This window comes from Solea solea, chromosome 2 (assembly GCF_958295425.1).
Source record: "Solea solea chromosome 2, fSolSol10.1, whole genome shotgun sequence".
Lineage (NCBI taxonomy): Eukaryota > Metazoa > Chordata > Actinopteri > Pleuronectiformes > Soleidae > Solea > Solea solea.
The window spans coordinates 23,645,598-23,662,375 of NC_081135.1; the positions used below are offsets into that span (position 1 = coordinate 23,645,598).

General features: G+C 40.0%; 1 protein-coding gene across 3 annotated transcripts in view; it reads left to right on the forward strand.

The window, feature by feature from the left end:
* osbpl6 (oxysterol binding protein-like 6) overlaps positions 1–16,778 on the forward strand; it is a 33,064-nt gene that overhangs the window by 10,239 nt on the left and 6,047 nt on the right. For 2 of the 3 annotated variants that reach the window (XM_058616085.1, XM_058616077.1), the window contains exons 3-19: positions 4,295–4,417; positions 4,792–4,845; positions 5,329–5,442; positions 5,539–5,709; positions 7,605–7,749; positions 7,929–8,032; positions 8,474–8,560; positions 9,154–9,322; positions 10,040–10,170; positions 11,345–11,452; positions 11,824–11,955; positions 12,726–12,813; positions 13,842–14,095; positions 14,483–14,620; positions 15,084–15,147; positions 15,238–15,316; positions 16,278–16,422. In XM_058616085.1, the coding sequence (XP_058472068.1) occupies positions 4,295–4,417; positions 4,792–4,845; positions 5,329–5,442; positions 5,539–5,709; positions 7,605–7,749; positions 7,929–8,032; positions 8,474–8,560; positions 9,154–9,322; positions 10,040–10,170; positions 11,345–11,452; positions 11,824–11,955; positions 12,726–12,813; positions 13,842–14,095; positions 14,483–14,620; positions 15,084–15,147; positions 15,238–15,316; positions 16,278–16,422 (2,106 nt within the window). The remainder of the gene's footprint in view (positions 1–4,294; positions 4,418–4,791; positions 4,846–5,328; positions 5,443–5,538; positions 5,710–7,604; positions 7,750–7,928; positions 8,033–8,473; positions 8,561–9,153; positions 9,323–10,039; positions 10,171–11,344; positions 11,453–11,823; positions 11,956–12,725; positions 12,814–13,841; positions 14,096–14,482; positions 14,621–15,083; positions 15,148–15,237; positions 15,317–16,277; positions 16,423–16,778) is intronic. The other variant, XM_058616094.1, reaches the window with a different exon arrangement.

Below are 16,778 nucleotides of genomic sequence, written 5' to 3' on the forward strand. Positions count from 1 at the left end.
TGTATACGTAGAAACACGACACCGAGACTGGAATCTGTGACATCACAGCTTTTCCGTCTGCACTCGGTCATGAATATTTCATGAGGAACAGGCGGAGGCTTGGTGCTCCACCAAACATGTGGCACACTCTGGTATGCTGTGTGGGAGCCCAGCTTGTCTCTGTGGGAGACGACTCTCTAAGGAGAGAGGGAGAAGTGGGGCCATTTTCAAAAAACAACATCAAAGACCTGCTACATGATGAAAAAGACGGTTAATACCTCCAATCCATCTCTTCATTGTTCCTTTCTTTATTGTTGCATCCCTGCTTTTGAAAAGGACGCCTTTATTGGTGAAAGGGTGCAATACTTCATCTGTTAATCTTAAAGCTGCTGTCAGTTAATGTTTCCATCATGCTTAGACTATGCAATTGTACTAGTGGGGAATCATTTTATTGACTTAAGTGTGTCTGCCTCTGCTATGCTAGGTGGCAGTACACCCACTTTCAGCTTGTTAGAGGTAGGTGCTTTCCAGTTTAGTTTGCGGCTAGTTGTTAGCATGTTATCTGCCATTCTGATTTTATCCTACTTTTAAATATACTGAATTTTGCCATGTTTTTGTCACTGTTGTCCTATATTCCTATGTGTACAGGCTTCTTCTATTATTTCTATTATTGCCCAGGCCACATAGAGTGTGACTCTGGTCCAACTGAATGGATAAATACGGTAGTAACTATACTCCAGATTGAATGCAATTTCAGTCAAACACTTTTTTATGTCATGTTAACACGCCGATTGAAAAAGATTAAATTGCTCTTTATTCCAACAACTATCACTTATATGGGAGCGTTTGGTCATTTAGGTCGTTTTCACACCTAATAGTCTGCTAGACTCGGTACGATTGGGGACTCGGTTCAATTGGGGGTTGCAACATTCAGCCGGTCCGAGTTTGCTTTCACACTGCACTTTAGTGAAACAAACCGAACCTTTTGAATAACCTATTCCCCTCCTCGCCTGAGGCAGCGATGCATCAAGAATTACTGAAGGAGAAGACAAGACAACAATGAACAAGAAAACTCGCTCATCTGTTGGTTAATGCAGGACAACTTCTGTTTCCTCCACATAAGAGCAAAACATGGAGCTGCATCAAATCCTTTTATCCGAACATACGACACATATACGCTGCAACAATGGACTCAGACATTTCTCCTATCGTTCTCCACACGGGTATGTTGTGGTTGTGTTAACCCACAATGCCCTGCGTTGTAGTCTGCTTCCTGCATTTGGTTCACTTGAAGCGAAGCGAGACCTATGTTTTAGGCCACTGAACCATTAAGTGAATCTGTAAACACGCCTGGCTGAGTTGAATTTAATGACATTTTGCAACGTTTTACAAAGATGGATAAACCTTAGTTGTGCGTAACCTTTGTAGCAGCATTATGCTGCATCACTGTTTGCTTGGTGTGTTTTGTACCACACACTGCATTGTCTTGAGGAATGTCCTGAGGCTGCATTGTAGACGCAGAGAAAGACCTTAGCTAGCTTGACTGGGTCTCAGTTTTTGAGGAAAATTCAGAGAGTGGCATTCTGTTGAGGGGGAAAGTCTTAATGAGATCCAGCCCCCATTTTTCAAATCAATACGTGTTCACTTTCCTCTCTGCTGACAACTACTGTTCACTCTGAGACTCTCATGAGAGCAATTAGAGGCACAACCTGCTGACTGTCTCTCGCACACACATGCACACACTCTTAGTCTGTGTCTGTGGATCAACACATTACATAATAAGTAACAAGTTGTAACTACTATTATCCATATTATGAAATTTTTTTGGTTTAGTGATTGCAGGAGGTATAAATAGAATCATGCACTGGTTCCCTTGATATATGAGAAACGGGAAATCAATGGTGTGATTGTCAGTTGCAGTAAGATGATTTATGAATATACAGATGTTATTGCTAATGAAAGAATGATTCTGCACTTCCCCTGACAAGATGAATCGTATCATCATATATGTGTTAGTAAGTTAACAATAAATCAGTCTAATGTGCTGGTTTGAGATAACTCTTCAGCACACAACAGGTGAACACCTGAGCTTCTGGAACTAGTGACAGAGATGCTGCTGTGAGGAAGACACATCTTCTCCTGATGCAGCTTTGTGACACACACACATACAGCGGCTGTATACATGAGTCAGGCCTATGAATATTAGTATTAGGGGTAAAGGAGTGAGAGCGAGGACCCTCTCAATTCTCTGTGACGACTGATTAATTCACTATCACAAGTGAAGTGATGTTTTTTGGTGAAAATAAGAAATGTATTCCATAAACATTTTCATTGCTACAACAAAATGAGTTTGTTAGAGAGTTGTGTATGTAGCTATTCTCTAATTGTGTAGCCATCCTCTATAAGATTTTTAAAAATAAACATCTACAATGTTTTTTGTCACTTTCTTATTGTATTGACCCTCCAGTATATCAGTATATATACTCTCATTCCCAAGCAGTTTACACTCTTGTCATCAGAAGTCAGAAGCTTTTGCACTGACATATATTGTGCTGATTTAGCCAAAGGTGTCCCAGGGGAATGTTTGTCCTTTCTCTTGCTCACATAGACCTTAACTGTAATAGTTTGATTGATTGTAGTATTAAAGGCTGTGCTGTGCTGCTGAGTGTCACTGTAGGTGGTTTTGGCATATGAAACTGACATAAAAAAAAACAAAAAAACTTTTTTGTTGATTGATTTGGTCCTTTCACTGTTTCATTTGTTTTTATACAGTTTATAAATATATATTAATATTTCCTGGGAATAGGACAGGACAACAAACATAGTGAATCAAGTCAGTCCTAATTAACAGGCTTATGGAACATTTAAAAAAAGAGTTGTAGCAGAAAAGCAGACAGCTTTTTACTGAGTGAGCCACAAGATCTTTCATTGAGAAGGAAAGCTCACCCAGAGGAACCGGCTCATTCAACCTTAAATTATTCTGCAGTGAGATCAATGAATGTGAGCGGACTGCAGGAAATCACTTTGGCTCAATTCCAGTCTGTTTTCAGGGTCAAAATACAAAAGCTAATTCTTTAATTGTGGCAATATTGCAGACAAAGACGCCACATACTTTTATATTAACATGGTTAATGGTTGTGTAGCCTGTTCCACATCGGCAATTTGTGGGTCTGTATGGTTGATTGTCAGTTCGGAACTTTACCCAGAATATGCTCTGAATTGAAATAGTTGCTGCAGAAGCTGTTCTTTATTTAGTGTAATATTGATTAATCAGTTTAGTGCCCATTGAGTGTCTGTCTGTAATGCCTCAGATAAGACACAGGAAGTCTGTCTGGAGTGGTTCTCATGCGCTGCTATCTGTCTATTAGAGGCTGGTCGTCATGTTAAATGCTGTTATGTTGTAAAAGGAGATGTGTTGATGTATTGATCATTTCACAGGCACCATTATATAGTTGAGTTCTTAAAATGACTTAATCTCTGTGAGTAGACTGCTGCCTTTTATGTTATGATTGCTGTGAGGGGTGATGTACACTTTGCTAATGAAGTCAATCTGGTCCACGTCCCTGGTTGCACAGGGCCACTGAAAAGGAGAGGCCACCATCGGTGGAGAAACACAACCTCAGTACCAGACAGATCCATTTGCATGGTCATTAGATTAAACAAGCTGTTGTCTGCGCACCAAGGTCAGGTGACGTCATGCTGTTGTGAGGATCGCCTTATCACATCATGCAGTGAAAATACAGGCTAGTATTAAGCATATTTTGCCTGAGAACCTTGTCCTTGTTGGGCTGCTACTATTGATTAATTGCATTATTGATTCATCAGTCAAATCTGTTAGAAAATTTAGTTTTTCCCCATTTTCTTTTACTGTCAGAGCAGAGTAAATAAACCAGAAAAGTTTCTAATTTACAAATCTGAAACCAGATCATTTTAGAAAATAGGATCTATTGAATCTCAAAATAGTTGCAAGGGCTCACCCGCCCCTACCTGACCCTGCCATCCCTCTACTCCAGAGGTGTCACTTTGATTTACACACCCTCTAGAATCAGGAAGAGCACAGTCAGGCGAAAGCTAATGGGGTGGAAATGCTGAGAAAGCAGGGGAAATTTGGATGGGGCAGTATTTCTTTAAATGTGTGGCACAAGGGAAAACAAACAAGTGTATCCCTGTTGTTTTCTCTCTCTGTCAGACGGTGGACATTTTTCTTTTTGTGTTTTTTTTAATTGTCACAGTAGGTGTGTCCCCTGTTGTCTTACTGTTCTGGAGAAGTAAGTGGATTAGTCACTGACACTGTTGTATTTCTCTCCTCATTTAGGAAGGAGACAGCTGGGAAATCATTGAAGGGTTGAAAATTGGACAGAGCAATGTCCAGAGGCCTGATAAACATGAGGGTTTTATGTTGAAGAAGCGGAAATGGCCACTGAAAGGCTGGCACAAGGTAAGATCTACAAGCAAAATGAGACACAAATAAACTTTTGCTGCATTCAAACACAGATCCTCCCTGAATGTTAAAACAGTTTTCCAGTAAAGTGCTTTTGTCTGGAAGACGTTCCCCTTTTTCATTCGCCTGGTCCCATGCTCTCTGGGTGTCCTTCAAAAGCTAAGTGGAAATGTAATTTGAAGTTGCCAACTTGCCAGCATCAACTTAAATCCTCAAAACGGGTACAACACACAACATTAATGTCCTACAGCTGATTAAGAGGGAATTAACTATGGAAGACAATTCATTTGTACCATTAAATCAGCTCTAATGTGGTCTATATTAAATGTTATTTAATCAACACGTTATTTTTATGCTTATTTTCTCTGCAGCGCTTTTTTGTTCTGGACAATGGTATCCTGAAGTACTCAAAGTCCCCCATTGATGTAAGTAATCCTGACCATATCCCACAGGCACAGACAAAGCAGGCCAGTCTGTCATCAGCTTGGCTTTGGCAATGAGTCAGCAGAAACATCTGCAACACAGAGCATGATGGTCAGTGTGTGTATGGACGCTATGTCACTGTGCAAGAAAACTAAGAATTAAGAATAGTAAGGATAGACTTGAAAAACCAAAAGTATCCCGCACGATTAAGATTCTTTACTCACTTTAGGTCATGTTTCATTTCTACCAATTTAAAGCTTTTGACGTTGGCGTGTTATTAACTTATTGGTAAAATAAAAACACCTGAGGGTCGTGATGGGACTTTTAAACCTTGGTAATGGTAGTTTATCATCAAAATGCATTTAAATAAATGTTCTGTATATCAAATAATAAATCATTTAACTGATTCCCTGGCTGTCATTTATGTGCCGCATTACAAGAAATGCGACTAATTGTAATGCTAATGGTAAAATCTCTTGCCTCAGCTCCAGAAAGGCAAAGTGCATGGCAGCATTGACGTTGGCCTCTCAGTCATGTCTATAAAAAAGCGGGCTCGTCGTATCGACCTGGACACAGAGGAGCATATCTATCACCTAAAGGTAACGCTGATGGAAAGAGTATTAGAATTTCATTTTAACATCACGGTTGGTGGTTTAAGAGGTTTTAAGCTCTGTGTGTATCCTCTTCTTTTTCAGGTAAAATCTCAAGAAATCTTTGACGCCTGGGTATCAAAGTTGCGTCATCACCGGCTTTACAGGCAGAATGAGATTGTACGATCGCCCCGTGATGCCACCATGCGAACATTTCCTCCCCCAGCTGCCATGGAGTCTACCCAACCAGCTGCAAGTGTGGTTCATGAAGCAAAGGTCAGTCGTCATAAACATATTTTGAAGTGGCTCTTATCTAATAATTCTTTATAGAAATTGGTTTGCATGATTGCATTGCTGACAAAACATAATCAGTGAAATGACTTTAAACTGGCTGTAGCACATTTAACCAACAACAAAGTTTGGCAAACATTGAACAAAGTCGGTGGGGAGAAAGTAATATTTCCAGACATACAATATGACACTTGCTTACTCAGTTAGGATGATTTATCACAAACACAAGCAAATGGCTCAAAACGTATTGACATATTGGTTGTGTAAAGCAGCAACCGAACAACTTCCACATCTGTCTTCATGCCTTTCAACTCACAGAGGACTCTGCCCCTCAGACTCACATATCTGTGAAACTGGCCACTGCATTGTTTGGCCATTACTGTATAACAGACTCTTTTACTTTTCTTGTGCATGAGTATAAATGGCAATGGAATAGCGTTGTGTGGTTTGATCGGAGCCATTTTTTAAAAACTGTATTGGACTAGAATCACTTTTCACCTTCTTTCATAAATGTGGTCTCTTGCTGTGCTTAGAATAGAGGACAGTCACTTATTCAAGAGGGGTTTGTCATGGGGAATGAGATCACCTAGTTATGTTTATATTACTGGAAACTAGGGTATTATTATTATTATTGTAAAGGAAGTAAAATTCAACAAACAGGACTGCGTCTGTCTTGTTTTGCTGTGTCCTAATGCCTCATCTTGTGATATTTTCCTTTAAATTTACTTATTTTTAACAGTTACATATCCATACAAATGACACTAGAATACCAGAGCTTCTCTGGATTGTGTGGCTAATGTTAGACTAATGGGTGTGAACGTTTAGACAGATATGTGGCTAATCCAGTAAAGCCAACTGGAAATGTTATTTTAGACAGATCACAGTAGGTTTTGTTTGTCTACAGTAATGAGTTTAATGTGAACCTCTGGTCATTTTCCATGTGTGTGATTTGTGTATAAATGTGAGGATGCAGTTTGAGCAGGTTCTCCTGGGAATGATGCTCTGTGCTTCATACAGGCCATTAGAGGTGACTCAGAGGAGCTGGCTGCAGCCTGATGAGCTCTGCCAGGAAGAAATGAAAGAGTCTGCTCCTGTAGTCACAGTTAACTGGTAACTGATACATCAGTCTGAGCTTTCTCTGCATTTTATTATTTCATATGTTGCAAATAGGAATAGATGTTTTTGGACAGTATTTGCCTGACATCTAGCATTAGTCTGCTAAAAGCATTTGCTTATTTAGCCAGACTGAGCTTCCATACACTAAAGATACTCAGCTCTCCTGTTACATTGAAGCACCCTGACATCATTATGTTTTTGGTTTTCTTTATTTTATTTGTCTCGTTGTCAGGGACAGTGAACTGACTCTTGGCTGCAGCAGAGTTAGTTTTGAAGCAGAGACCAACTTCTAGGGATGTATAAGGGATGCTCAGACTGTTAACCGATATATACTGTAGGCCATTTAGTCTCTTTTGTGGTGAAATTAACATAATATTTTTCATACTTATGTCGCAGCAGATGTGGCTATAAAATACCTTCATTGTGCAAAATGAATAAGCATAAAAACATAATAGTTGTAGGGGGTGCTGGCATAGAAGTCAAGGAGGTAGCAGCCTACTATTTTAGTCATCAGTCATATTGTTGGATCTTGGTGTGTTTGCCAATATCCAATAATACCTTTTAAAGCCAATATCTGCCAATACCGATATCATGCTAATGATATCATGCATCTCTGCAAGGAAAGTCAACCCCTGCAACTGCAAGTGACATGAATCCTGGATTTGTAGTATCAGAGGAAATGTGTCTGGTAATTAAGAGATTAGATTTATATTTACATTAATTCCGTTAAAGAATGGAATGGAATCCTGTGTCTTTTGCTACAGCAGGCCAAGCCAAGCAGCTTGCCATGGCAGCCGGTGACCCCCAGCAACAATAGCAACAGCAGCCTGCCTGCCTCCTACAGTAACGGCCAGAGCAAGGTAGTTGCCTGGCTGCAGGAATCAGAGGAGATGGACAAATGTGCAGAGGGTAAGTGTAATTTTCCTCCTTACCCTGGCAACAAACCCGATTTCACAAAGGAGTGGATTAAATCAAGCCTGCAGCCTTTTGAGAAGTCCTCGAAAACCCCTCCGCCGGAGGATTGATGACCATTGCATGACACATAACGCTGAATGTGTTGGGTGTGTGGGTGTGAATTTCATTTTCAGAGCTTGCACGGTGCCAGTCCAACCTGACTGAGCTGAGTCGGTTATTGCAGAGTCTGGAGATTCTACAAAGGACACAGTCAGCACCAAACTTCACAGATATGCAGGTAAACCTGCTCACGCGGACATGCATGTACACACAAAAACACACACACAAATGAAAGAAGAGCAGGTGAAGCAATCCAATTACTATCTAGAGGTGTCTTTCTATACTGCATTGTAGTGTGTGCATGTGTGGGTGTGCAGTTCAAAAGCCCATTTATACTCAGTTAATGATGTCTTTGTGTCCGGTTCAGTCCTTTTAAACCTCCTCAGTCCTCATCATCAACTCTAGGATTGAGTTGTGCTCACAGAAAAGCTGCCTGCTTCTCGAACTAATCAGAATCTATCATTATTTTTCTTTTGTATCAGTGTTTGGCTGAAATGCATTTTCTTTTTTTTGTTCGCAACCTGCCCATGGTATTGTTGTTGTTTTTGTCATTTCACTGCAATCACTGTGAAACTTGTGTTGTTTTCTTTGCATATTTTAATCCACGCGTGCCACAAAGAGTGTAGAATTGTCAAAGAAAGAAAAACGCTTGAACAGAAGATGGAGAACAAAAAGCGTCGGCAAAGACGCAAAATTCCAGCTCCAGGTACCTCCCTTCAGTTAAGTTGTTTTAATGTGTGGTGGTTGAGTAACTGATTAATCGAGCAGCAGAAATTTCATTCAAGATTCACAGCGTCACATACAATTGTAACCTTTGCTATGTTTTGTGCCCCGTTATAGAGGTAAAGTTGTTGAGCAAACGCAGCTGTGACAAAACACTTGTTGCTTTTCCCATTTGAATTGTGCATTTAATTAGTTTTCACTGCAAATGGCACTTATTAGTGTGGCGTGTCATGGCACGAGTAATGATTTTTTTTTTTCTAATTTACTTTTTACTTTGCTAAATTTATCAATCCGTGCTTGCTGAGAAGACTAAATGTGCTTTCATACACTGTTTTTCAAACAACCCCTTCACTTAACACCTTTTGTTTTTTTTTTCTTTTTAATTACAGATCAGTAGATTAAAATAAAGCTTCCATCTGCTACAAAAGTTTTCCACAACCACAAAAAGCAAGTCAAATACAGCCAGACAAGCTGTTGAATTGGTGTCTTACTCTGGCTGTAAGACACAACACCCCAGCATGTCTGTGAATTGCAGGGCATTGACAGTGGCCCTCTGTGGTCTTTATCTCTCTCCAGGTCCCTCTGTCTGCCAGTATGTCCCCTGTCCGCCTCCACTCATCCAACCCCAACCTATGTGCTGAGCTGGTGGACTTTCAGCCTCCTGTCTCCCGGCTGACGGACAGTGTAGAGTGTGCCAGCGACTACTTTAAACTTCAGGAAGAATTCTGCACCATCGCCCAGAAAGGTAGACGGACAGTACAGTGTGTCCTGCAGCAGCACACGACTGTTAAGAGATACATATCAATGCCTGTTATGTCATGTGTCATTCTTAATCTGAATCATACCAAGGTTACGGTTGTTAAGGCAGCGGTTTCTTTTAATTATGATAATGTTTTGCTTTAAAAGTAATTGCTGAGATTAGCATTATAAGTAGAAGGTAAAATAAAAAATAGAAAAAATAAATAAACACATTATCGTTGGTTAAGCACAGACCCTCTGCACTTTACGTAATAATGTGCACAGTTTTATTGTGCAGTTATGGATGACATTTCTTGTGACGAGCAAATTCAGTGTTTTAGCAAATTTCATTAAAGGTCAACTCATTTAAAACCAATAGGAGATTCTGAAAAGTTTTCAAACTTTGTTTTACTGTAGCTATGTCACCATTGTCCACATCTCAGCCATTACTTAAACTTCATAAGTAATATATCCATCTCAAAAATAGATATGATGACCAAAACTCAATAAAACTCATTAGCTGGGGTCTAATTGTTTTATATTGTATTAATGAATTTCATTTATACAGTTGAAACACGAAGTAGCACGAAAAAAGCAGTTTTTGAAGAATACAAGAAAGAGTTTCATTTTAAATCACCACAAAGCAAAGGAAAGGCACAGAAACTCTCACTATGAAGGGAGAGGGAAGACTTTCCTTATTCCTTTTGTTGTGTCTCTTTTGCAGTCCACTCTCTGTTGAAGTCGGCCTTCAACACTGTGGCCATAGAGAAAGAAAAGATCAAGCAGATTCTGTCTGACCAGGAACAGTCTGACCAGTCAACTCAAATCTACTCTCTCAGGAAGTCTCTGACACAGGTAATAAACCATTTTTGAGCATTACCCACACTGTCTCTTTAAATCTGAACAGTCTTTTTTTTTTAGCCGTATAGTATTTGACTGTTGCAATGTATCATGTTGAGAGATGATGACAGGCCTTTAGATAAAACACACAATGTGCAGTTCAAGTTGTAATGGTAATCATAACTGACAGAAGAATCAAGTGAGTCGAAAAAAAGCCCAATCCTTTTTCCCCTATATTAATTGGTGAGAGAGAGAGTTGGAACTATAGTTCATTAGCTCTTCTCCTGAGGACTGTCTCTTTATCCCACTGATTTAATTGGTCGGCCTCTCTGCTAACAGTTGACATCATTTCACTGAAATGTTTCTGCTGCTTTATCTGTGCTCAGTGCCAAATTGGAAGCTTGTGAGACAATGTTGCCACAGGCAGGAGGACAGGTTTTTATAGCAAAGCTCTCTGTGAAGTTTATAGTCAGGTCTCATAGTTGTTATAGCCACAGCTGCTGATGTAAACTGTTTAAATTCCCGTAAGCAAGTACTTCATTTATCTTTATTTTGAATCTATATTTGTTTTATATTTTGTCTAACATACAGTATGTAACCCTTTTTTTTTTTTTTTTACAAAGTAACCTTATTGAAACATCCAGCAGTTATGAGAAAAAAAATGTATCCATTTGTATTTACATTCATTTGGTCTATACCAAGAATGCTCCGCTGAGCAGGCAATTTGCATAACGGCTGCTTTCTGTTGATGATGAATATGCTGATTTATGTTACATCCATACTGCTATCTCTGAGAACATCAATAATCTGCATCTAGACATTTCATTTCAGCTCCAGTAGACTAATACGTAGACTTATGGCTCTACTCTTCTCGCCTCGACACGGCACGGTTTAGGTTGCATCTCCACTACAAAAAAAGTACCTACTCAACGTGGGCGAAGTCATCACTGCAAGGCTGCGTGAAACTGCAGTGACTTCGTTTTACATGCGAGACACACACACACACACACAAAAGTGTGTGACTAGTGACTTGTAAAGCAGCTGTTTTCAGTGTAACTGAATCAAACCACTAGAATCAGTAAATTGAAAATCAATCCCACGGGTTTCCACTCATATGTGTGTTGCTTTATTGTGTATTTTCCTGATGTTGTTAATTCAAGTGAGTATTTATTTATTCACTGTCATATAGGCCCTGTCCCAAAATGCAGAACTTCGGACTCGACTCAACCGCATCCACTCTGAATCTGTCTTGACTGAACAAGTTGTCAGTGTGAACATCATTTCCACGCCTGATGAGGTAGGTCACAGGGGAAATTGTGTCACTGTTGATACCGATTTCAATCTCCAGTATTTTTGAAACATGAAGGCCGATCAGGTAGTAGGTGTGTTTACGTCCTGCATTATCAATCGCGTTATTGATTCCTGTGCTTATAGACTGATGGTCTTTCCAGTTTGCACTGGCAGGTAGGTTTAATAGATCATTATTCTATGCACAACCTGACATCAAGGTTAATGGAAAATATACTAATTAGTAACGGATGGGAGCTTGCCCTCTGGCGAGGATACACATGCTGCAAGATGAAGTCTGTGTTGCCTTCCAAAGGTGTGTTTGGCTCATAACTGTCTCCATAGCAAGGGGCATTGAACATCTTGTGTATTTGTCTACAGGCCGGGGAACAGATGGGGATCCCTCTGACTCAGCAGGCTTCTAATGAGAGCCGACTCTCCATGTCCGAGTCTGTCTCTGAGTTCTTTGATGCCCAGGAAGTGCTTCTGTCAGCCAGCTCGTCAGAGAATGAGGTATAACTGGACAGGGGGAGGGGATGGGTGGTTGAACTCGCCGTGCTGCTGGGAATCTGAATAAAACCTCATTGTGTGTGGAACTCGAGTTAGCCAGCAATTAATGAGGGTAGAAAAAAAAAGCTTAAAAAAAAAAGATAGCATATAACAGTAACTCTGACACATATGAGGGCTCTTTTTTAATCTTCCCTGAGGCTCAGAAGTATCTAAGAATAATAACTCTCCTCCGTCTAAAGGAAGTTTGGTCCTTCACTTGAAACAGTCACTTCTGCCGTCTCCCCTTTTAACGCCCATAAAAACACCCTGCTCCTAATATATGAGGTCTCTGAAGAGCCATTAAGCATTGTAGCTCCCCAGGCTCGCACTGATCCACATTGAAGTATTACTCAATGAGGGCTCATCAAAGCCCCCTCCATCTTGTGGCTCCAACAGCTGACCAATCTAGACCAGCGTTACTCTGTCAACCTAATGTTCACCAGCAGCAGGCAACTGTAATAGAGGTTATTACAGCGAGTGGCTACCATGGCCATTGTGTTTGCTATATAAAGTATGAAAATGCTGCAGTGTCTTGTCTCACGATTACTGCAGTGGGACAGATAAGTAGCAACTGCTGCAGTTTGTTAGCCACTGGCAAACTGCAGTCAACTGTGTGTGTGTGTGTGTGTGTGTGTGTGTGTAGATGTGTGAGGCTAATGCTATTTGCTGTTGTGATTAGAGTTTGTGCTGTACTCTCACTGACTCACTCAGCTCTCTACCTGTTCCCCTCACAGGGCTCTGACGATGAGTCATATGTCAGCGATGTGAGCGATAACATATCGGAGGACAACGCCAGTGTGACCGATAATGTCTCCAGACAAAGTAGGTCCAATTCTGCACCATCAGGAGCCTCACTGCACCACGCAACTAATTCATCTGTGCGACTGAGCAAGTTGACTTTGCAGTTTTGCTCTGCCTGACTTAGGCTTTGATAGGAAAACTAGAAAATGGAAGGGAAGATGGGATCACACTGCTCCATCTTTGTCATGTATCAGGCAGAGATTTATAATGTCTCATTATGATGAAAACACTCTGGGTTCCAGTACAAGTTTGCCAAGTGTTCAAAATATATAGGAATTACATTACAAAAATAATACAAGTCAAGAACAGTAACAGACTACATTACAATTATTGACCTAACACTGACCTCCAGTTAGTCTTATGGGTCTGAGACTCTAAGTGGCCTGGTCTTTCGATTCTATATGAAAGGTTTTTGAAAACCATAGGTATACATACACTATTTTATTTATTCCAATCTACATTGCACCAGGTTTATAATGTGAGGAGGGCCTGTGGTTTGTACCCTGAGGCTCAGGAACATTCTGTCCTCAGGAAACTGATGGACTGACCAAATCAGACTCAACTTTTAAATCTCTACTATAAACATAGGTCACTCTGACTTCTCTTGAATTTGCACTTTTAAAGGATTCACAGGCAGTTATCTTTGTGAGTCACAATATTTTAAGGCCTACATTGTTATTATATAAGATCATTTGTTTTATAGTAGTATTTTAACACATTTATTTCATTTTTGCATCACTTTATTTACTCAGACAAAGGTTAACCCAGTCAGCAATATAATCCTCTACATAAAAGTACTGGAAATAGATCATTTTTGTATCTTATACTTGGTGTCTAATTTATTTATTGTTTATCAACTGTACTCAACATACATGTTTGCCAGCCAATTGATTTTTAGAAAGGATTTTATATCTTGATTGTAATGTGTTGCTATGTATGGGATATATATCATTAGAAACATAATTCAAGAGTGTATTGCCAAGAATAGCAGTGGCTACCACAGATGTTGTAACTTGTCAATAGTTAATGAAGTGATGTTGTTCTGTCAGTGGCCAACGGAGACTTCGCTGGCTGTGCTTTCCGCAACGGGCGACGCACCTGCCTGTCGGCGCCGTGTCCCGACACCACCAACATCAACCTCTGGAACATCCTGAGAAACAACATCGGCAAGGACCTGTCCAAAGTGTCCATGCCAGTGGAGCTCAACGAGCCCCTCAACACCCTGCAGCGTATGTGTGAAGAGCTGGAGTACAGCGAGCTGCTGGACAAAGCTGCGGAGACCGAGGATCCGTTTGAACGCATGGTAAAGCAGCCGTCAGTTATGACGCACCGCGTTAAAGCAAATGTTTGTCAGGGTGGCTGTTACACCCGGAAAAAAACATGTCGACTCGTCCCTGCTGTTGATTTCTTTCACTTTCAGATTTCTATAGTACCTGTATTTGTTTATTTATGAGTTCACTTTGCCAGTCACAAGCAAATATAAATAGACTAAATCTTACTAAGCAAATTGACAGTATGCTCTAATGCCGCTCTTGGCTTTGGATCCTTCTGTTTATCTTCCGTCCTCGTCCTTTCGATGGGCTCAAATGCATCCTAATGTTTTTCCATTGTTCCTGACGCAGCCTGTTAATATAAACTGATAAACCCTGTCACGTTTTCATTCAGGTTTCTTTTATTTTCAATCCAACAGGCTCTTGTTGCCGCTTTCGCCATCTCAGGCTACTCATCTACGTACTACAGAGCAGGAAGTAAGCCATTCAACCCACTACTCGGAGAGACGTATGAATGTATTCGGGAAGACAAAGGCTTCTGTTTTTTCTCCGAACAGGTAAATTGGGTTGTAGATTTTTTTTTTTCTTTCTGTGAAATACATACTCTTATCTTACGAACAGATTACAACAAACGGAGGACTCCTCCGCTCACCCGTCCTTTTCCCCAAGCGTGTAAGGGAACTACTGGCCTTTGCAATCCAGAAGGGATGTAAACAGACTTTCACAACTCACTCCGCTCCCCCACTCTCTCTGTCATTTAAGCAATTAAACACAGATATTCAATTTCTGCCAATACATTATGCTGCATGTGAAACTTTTTTTTTGTCAATATTCACTGGAATGAAAGTAAATGTTAATATATTTCATATTTCAGGAGCTGGAACTTGCACAGATTTAGCATTTTTCTTCTAAGTTACTTAGTTACACTTATTTAGATTATGTGCTGTATATTTGATGTTATATCAACAGCCACACCAGCTGTCAGATTTTTGAATGTTTTTATTCAATCTTTTCTCAAAGGTGAGCCACCACCCACCCATCTCCGCCTGTCACTGTGAGTCTAAGAACTTCACCTTCTGGCAAGGTAGGTTAACTCCCAAGTAAAGAGGGATGTACAAAAAATAAAAGGACATTGTTCTTTATTTCTGATGGTTTTTGCTATTCTGCTTTTCAGATGTGAGATGGAAAAACAAATTCTGGGGGAAATCTATGGAGATTTTACCAATAGGTTCCGTTAATCTAATGATTCCCAGGTAACTTTGATCCTACGACCTAAAGCCAAAGAGTTCATCCCATTAATCAATACATGGACCAATCTCAGTCTGACTGTTTTACTGTTATTCCCAGTTTATGACAACAGCAAAACAACATCATCAAATAACATCAACAAAACTGTGACTCTGAGGAATTGATTTTCATGATCTATTGGAGTTGGCAGTATACAAAGGGTTTGAAACTGATCCAGCCAGTGATTAAACCAGTGCTTTCTGACATATTTTATTAATAGATTCCTCATGCTAATATAATTGTATAACTATGTACTCACACAGAGCAGGCTCATGAATAAAGCCCCGGAAGGACGAGGTTGAAGAGGCATGCAGTGCTATTTTTATGTTGCAAAATGTTGGCATAAAGGCTGAAAATCTGGGACTGTTAATCACATCATTTGTCATTTCTGCCCCGAGGTGTCTCTTAATCAAAACAAATGACCTAGTTTGATGATATCAGGAAGCAGTGCGGCATCATGGGAATTGTTGTCCTGTTGTCTCGTTTGTGCTTTACAGTGAGAACAAGTAGCAAAAGGCAATAAGTAGTCGTGATCCATTAGTGACAAATACGCACAGTAAAATGAAAAACAAAAGACAACACACTGGCTAACTAGTCGGAATGCAACTATTAACCAAAGTCGCTATGAACCATGTGAGGTGTTGTTGGTTTTATCAGCACAACGTGAACAAACAACAGTTTACCTCAGAAGTTATATCAGAGACAGTAAAGTGGATTATAAGATACATTAATGCAGAAATGTCAACTATTATATGTCCTTGATTAAGCTGCCAGGCCATGATTGGAATTGATATTTTTATTGATCAATGTGCGTCATTTTAATAGACAATTAATCCAAACTGAAGAGTAAAAATGTTTTTTTTGCGCCGCAGGCCTTTATTGTTTAGCAACATCTCGAGCTGATCTACTGCTACTGTGTCTTTCAAGGTTCGGAGATCACTATGAGTGGAACAAAGTCACCACCTGTGTACACAACATCCTCAGTGGAAGACGGTGGATCGAACATTACGGCGAGATCACCATCAGAAACACAAAGAGCAGCGCCTGTCTCTGCAAACTCACCTTTGTCAAGGTACAGACACGACGTTGCCACAAGGTTTCTGCAGAATGATGGAAAACCCGAAGGAGATCCAGTATAAGGCAGTGAATTGTTTATTAAATGATTCTCTAGAATTATTTATTCTCATCGGTACAAACCACTTTCCTTGCACTACACTGTAATTGGCACATTATTGCGGAATAGTTTAACTACTTGCACATGAAATGATTAATCTCTGTTTGAATGACACTTTCCAATAATGAAAGTGACTGAAACTCCTCAGGAGATAAATAACATTTTGTATTAGATTTAATCCATTGTTAAAAGAGTTTTTCGTATAGTTTGGTAATGATATAATAATGGAATGTCACATACAGCACTCTTGCCTT